The 6,182-nt window shown below is 36.0% G+C and overlaps 2 protein-coding genes across 2 annotated transcripts; both read left to right on the forward strand.

Annotated features, from left to right (window-relative positions):
* Positions 1-3,039: 3,039 nt before the first annotated feature.
* LOC129222561 (uncharacterized) lies at positions 3,040-3,648 on the forward strand. The gene has a single exon (XM_054857076.1). The coding sequence runs from the start codon at positions 3,040-3,042 to the stop codon at positions 3,646-3,648; it is 609 nt and encodes a 202-aa protein (XP_054713051.1).
* Positions 3,649-3,743: 95 nt separating this feature from the next.
* Positions 3,744-5,081, forward strand: LOC129222562 (uncharacterized). Its single transcript, XM_054857077.1, has one exon. The coding sequence runs from the start codon at positions 3,744-3,746 to the stop codon at positions 5,079-5,081; it is 1,338 nt and encodes a 445-aa protein (XP_054713052.1).
* The last annotated feature ends 1,101 nt before the right edge of the window (positions 5,082-6,182 follow it).

Raw genomic sequence — 6,182 nt, forward strand, 5'->3', positions numbered from 1 at the left:
ATGGATATATATATATACATATATAGGGGAAAGTTACCGTCAATGAACCGGTTCCATGTCTAGACCGAGAAGATATTTCCCGTACCAGAGTTTATGCAGACGCATAATCAGTTTTAGTACCTTCCTTTGTTTGAAAACAATCTACTGCAGAATCGTCAAGTAGCTAAAATCATTTAATCATATTGTTAATCAGTCAAAAAAGATTTCTACCATTGTCTTACTAATTATTGAGATTGTAATTTAGTTATAACATACTTTGAATATCAGTGATCAATTAAACGTTAACATGACTTAAAAGTGCTTTTTCAAGTACAATTCCCCATACTTCATGCTTCATCATTATTCGTCACAGCACTGACACCAATAAGATTATTCAAAATGACGCAGTTGCTATCAATGGACCACTCGGTGTTACCACGAATGAACCACCTAACAAAGTGGTTCAGTCATGGAAAGCCTCAAATATTGTTGCAACTTCAGCTCAACTAGCTTTGAAAATTGCTCAATTGTTTTAAAATAATTATGAGAAAGATGAAAATAATCTCAAAAATTCATGAAAATTCATATCCTTAATTATAATTTCAAGGCATTTTTTATAAAATTGACTTAGGCTTTATTAATATAAGCTTTATTAAATACATTTGACTGTAAGTTTCCCTTTACTCTTATAATGAAATGCTTTCCACAAACGAATATTAAATCCTCAGAAACATGATGTAGTCCAGAACGCAAATAAAAACATAACAACAACGTAAGTATTCAAATTAAATTATGCTTCCCAACATCCATGACGGGAATTTCCGATGCAGGTGCTAGTGTTCACATAATTAGAGTCCCCTTACCCTTTTCTTTTCTTTCACTTCATTGAATGAAAACAATTACGTACCGTAAAAATCAGCAGAAAGTTTTATAATGTTTTTTCATTGATACATACATACATGCTTACAAATATACAGTCAACACTATTTACAACGACATTCCATACTGCAGTTCTTCCAATATCGCGACTGGTACATGAAGTTAATATTCGAAAAATGCAATGTTATTTTAACGTCCGTTAGAATGTCCAAAACAAATTATTCATTCTAATTTAGTATTCAAAAGTACGTATCAACTCATTTCTCTAGTTCTTAAAACTATATATATATATATATATATATCCGAAAGCTATTTGTCGTTCTATTGGTTTTAATGGCGCAAGAGCCGAAATAGGATGTACTGCGTCAAACGATAGTTTTCAAAATGTAACGAAAACTCTTATTTTAACAAGTTTATATTTTCTCATGTTAAGTATAGTAAAATCTCATTCCAGCGAGTAGTAACACAGCTATTCGTTTTAACGAAATAAATGCTCAATTCTGTTTTCATCACCCGTCCGTTGCTTGAATTGCTGTAACGAGATTTAACTGTAACGTAACCTATCTTCCAAAGAGTACTTAAATGATAAAAGGTTTAATAAATTGAAGAAAAACGTACTATGATTATTTTTTAAAGAAAAATTCGAAAAAGCAAAAAGTTCGTACAGCGAATTAAGTAGTGCTGTCGTTACTTTAAACATTTCTAACTTAAAAAACTGATTTTTTTTTAATTATTTCTAATAGTTTTGTCTTTAAATTTATCATCTAAAGTTATACTATATTTAAGTGTAAACTTTATTGTTTAGTAAGCAAAGTTATTCATAACTTTATGAGTTTTTTTATTTTTCCAATTTTTTTTAGTCTGGCTAAAAGACTTGCGATACCTTGGAAGATCTCTTGTAAAAGCACTGATTTTATCTGCACGTATATACATACATAGATTTAATTATACTACAGTTCAATTAAATGTATTATCGTCGGCAGGGTCGAGAGGAGGGAGGAGTAAAATAAATATTTCCAAGTTATTATTTCGCATCTCTTTTGGAATTAAAATGAAAATGCTTGGTATGACTCCCAGGAAAAATCACTAGTTTTGTACCAACAGACCAGATTAAAGTTAACCGAGAGAAGTTACAAAACGTTTGCTTCTGCAATATGATTACAATAGGTATGAATGTTTGCATCTATTGAAGATGAAAAAGTCTCGTCTATTCAGCGATTATTGGATTTCTCAAAGAGAGTGATCATAAGTTAGGAAAATGTAGGGAAAGTGAAATAGCTGATAAACGGGAAGTGGTAAAATGTTTTACACAGTTTTTAGCACCACCTATCGGACAGTATTTTGGCTATGTTATGAATCATGCATTTGATTCGAACCGTCCAGTTTTCAAATACTCTGTACTCTGCTCGTTCAGTGCCGTATTTATTTATGTATTCAATGTTATTATTTTCATTAAAAATATTTTATACTTATCATGTGCTTGCGCGGCAAAGAGAACAAAGCAAGAAAAAATACTGTATTAAGTTTATATGTTCATTAATATATCATTGTATTTTTACATTAATTAATTGCTTCATTAGTTTAGATTTTTTTGTAATTATTCATTCACATATTTTTTACTTAATTATTCATTCATGAATAGGGGAGATACGGGCAAGATGGGGTGGCGGGCAAGACGGGGCACCCGGTCTATTATAACCTTCTAGTCCCGCGAACACGTTCAAACTCGCACAGACGATGTGGCACCACGACGGCTTCCAGTGCACTCTCGTATGTGATTCGTGCGACACGTATTTTTTAGGTTATCGAAACAAAAGTGATTTCGCCAAGTTTTCTTCTTATTTTCTCAATTCGTTTAGTACGTGTTTAATATACAAGTAATAGTAGTGTAAATGAGATAAGAGTTTATCCGCATGCGCCGAATATTACGCTAACAGGTAAAAACTGGTTTATTTCTGTCTTGTGTGTTGTTTATTTTGTTTTCTTTTTTAAATACATCAAGACCCATGAGGGCAAGATGGGGTATGTGTTCCCCGTCTTGCCCGCTCTAAGTTTTTATTACAGTTCGAGCTTTTGTGTTGATTAATGTTAATGTATCTCTCGCTCTATATGTATGTTTGTGATTGTATATATGCATGTGGCTTGGCTGTGTAATGCATAGGCGGACTTGTTTGTTTTAGCATGGTGAAAACATACAAGAGAAAGACAAATAGAGGCGAGTGGCCGGAAGAGAGCATGGAAAAAGCTGTTTTAGAAGAGAAAATGGGGTATATGCTAGCAGCAAAGACATTTTCAGTTCCTCAGACTACTCTAGAAAGAAAAGTAAAAAAAGCTCGGGAGAACTTGGCCCTATCTCCATCTAAAAGTGTTAAAGTAAAGGTTTCATTAGGACCTAAGCAACCTGTTTTCACAGAAAAAGAAGAGGACGAGCTTTGTGGCTATATATTGGACATGGAGACTAGACTTTACGGACTTACAGCCAAAGACTTAAGAGCATTAGCGTACAATTTAGCAGTAAAAAATAATAAAGTCCATCCTTTTAACGTTCAAAAACAAGAAGCCGGCAAAGATTGGTTTCAAGGGTTTTTGAACAGACACCCAGACTTGTCAATAAGAAAACCCGAAAGCACTTCTGCTGCACGTGCTGCCGGGTTCAACAGAATAGTTGTTGATCAATTTTTTAATTTTTTGGGCAATATCTATGACGAACACCATCTTACACCAGACCGCATTTATAACTGCGACGAAACTGGTGTTTCAGTTGTACCAAAGACTAAATCAAAATTATAGCAAAACGAGGCCGAAAACAAGTAGGGGCATTAACTTCTGCAGAAAGAGGTACTACAATCACAGTAGAGATATGCTTCAGCGCCAGTGGACAATACATGCCCCCTATGATGGTGTTTCCCAGGAAGAGGATGGATCCACAGTTAATGCTTAATGCTGCCCCTGGAGCATGGGGAGTTGTTAGTGACTCAGGCTGGATGACCACGGAGTTGTTTCTTGGATGGTTTAAACAGTTTGTGAAATTTAGTGGGGCCACAGTAGATCGACCTGTTTTGCTATTATTGGATGGCCATAGCACCCATACAAAAAACATCGATTTAATAGATGAAGCTCGAGCCAATGGGGTAATTATTTTATGTTTCCCCCCACATGCAACTCATCGTCTTCAGGTCGCCGATGTTGTTTATATGAGACCGTTGAGCAATTATTACGATCGGCAAATTACGACCTGGCTTCGCAGCAATCCAGGGATGGTTGTAACAATGCGGCAAGTTGCAGAAATTTTTGGAAAGGCATTCATAGAAACATCTACCATGGCAACAGCTGTAAATGGCTTCAAAAAGTGCGGAATTTGGCCTTTCGATCCGACGGTCTTCTCTGAAACCGACTTTGCTCCTTCGTTGGTGACTGATATTCCGCTCACTCAAACACTGACTTCAGCGACCACAGATGTAGCAGTCACAGCACCTGCTGAGTTAGAAACGCAGCAAGTTGACGTATTACCTGTGCTGGATACCAGTGAAGCTGCTATTACTAATGCAACTACATCTCGTGCCTCACTTCTATCTACCGGGGTTGAAACAGAGGCAATTCGCAAAACCATTAATAATGTTCCTGTATCAGCTACTTTTCACGAGACACCTACGGTGACTTCTGCTACCTCGTCGAGTCCTCAACCTGGATGTTCCACGTGGGTTGATGATACAGAAATAGACAGAAGACCAACTACTCCACAACAGTCAACATTTTCTGTTGTTAGTCCACAGCAAATATTACCCCTTCCAGCAAGTCGTAGATCTTCACGCGTGACTCGTAAACGAGGAAGAACAGCCATTATTACTGAGTCACCGTATAAAAAAGAACTGGAAGAAACGATTAAAAGAAAGCAGGTCACGGAAGAGAATAAACTAAAACGAAAAGAAATTAGACAATTAAAATTGGAGAAGACGAAAACGAAGGATAAAAAAGGAAGACCCAATAAAAGAGGAGTCATAAAAAAGAAAAAAACGATAGATAATCGCAAATCATCGGATAACAATAGTGATGCAGATATTGAAAATACCCCTTGTTTGTACTGCAGCGGTCTTTATTTAGATTCCAATGAAGGCTGGATCAAATGTTCTCTCTGTGGTACGTGGGCACATTGCTCTTGTGCTGGAGTGGATGATGAGGACGATGAAGCAACATTCTCCTGCGAATTCTGTCAGGAAAAGTAGGTGAAATGCTATACCCCGTCTTGCCCCTAGGGGTACCCCATCTTACCCGAACCAGAGGGTAAGACGGGGTGGTGGGGCTTTTTTTACTTTTATATCTCTAGAATAATAACTATGCTATGATTGTTCCTAAAATTATAAAAAAATTAAAAACTGATTACCAAAGGAAGATTTTGAAATAAATATGATTGTTTAAATGCAATGGTTTCAGTTTTATTGCCCTTTAAACGTTAGATATCCCATCTTGCCCGCATCTCCCCTACTTCTACCGATTTCTTTGGTTATTAATCAATTATATGTATTTCATTATTTTATTTAATTATTGTTTTACTGATTTATTTATTTAATGACACATTTATTTGGAGAAAAACAATAATCAAGAATCAACTATTTAAGTAAGCAGGTATTTTATTTCTCTTTTTGGTCCACCAATGGAGATAACTTTTTTTTTTAGATTTTACTTGAAGGTACATATTTAATGACAGAAATGCAAAATTACATTTTAACACCAGCTTTATTACAAAATTACTTTTTGTTCTGTATTTTGCTTTTTTAATCTCAAACTTGAAATTTCGGAAAATGTAAGTCAACAAAATATATTTGCCCTACATTTTCTTGGTAGGAACAATTTTTGCTATAGAATAGCCGGTATAAAAAAAACCCCATAACTAGGCACATGAGGCGTGGTCCACCTGGGCACGTAAGTAGGGGAGATACGGGCAAGATGGGGTGGCGGGCAAGACGGGGCACCCGGTCTATTATAACCTTCTAGTCCCGCGAACACGTTCAAACTCGCACAGACGATGTGGCACCACGACGGCTTCCGGTGCACTCTCGTATGTGATTCGTGCGACACGTATTTTTTAGGTTATCGAAACAAAAGTGATTTCGCCAAGTTTTCTTCTTATTTTCTCAATTCGTTTAGTACGTGTTTAATATACAAGTAATAGTAGTGTAAATGAGATAAGAGTTTATCCGCATGCGCCGAATATTACGCTAACAGGTAAAAACTGGTTTATTTCTGTCTTGTGTGTTGTTTATTTTGTTTTCTTTTTTAAATACATCAAGACCCATGAGGGCAAGATGGGGTATGTGTTCCCCGTC

This window comes from Uloborus diversus, chromosome 5 (assembly GCF_026930045.1).
Source record: "Uloborus diversus isolate 005 chromosome 5, Udiv.v.3.1, whole genome shotgun sequence".
NCBI lineage: Eukaryota > Metazoa > Arthropoda > Arachnida > Araneae > Uloboridae > Uloborus > Uloborus diversus.

Excerpts from the sequence above, each read along its gene's own strand:
- LOC129222562 (XM_054857077.1), top strand. The coding sequence starts at position 3,744 with ATGCCCCCTATGATGGTGTTTCCCAGGAAGAGGATGGATCCACAGTTA.
- LOC129222561 (XM_054857076.1), top strand. The coding sequence starts at position 3,040 with ATGGTGAAAACATACAAGAGAAAGACAAATAGAGGCGAGTGGCCGGAA.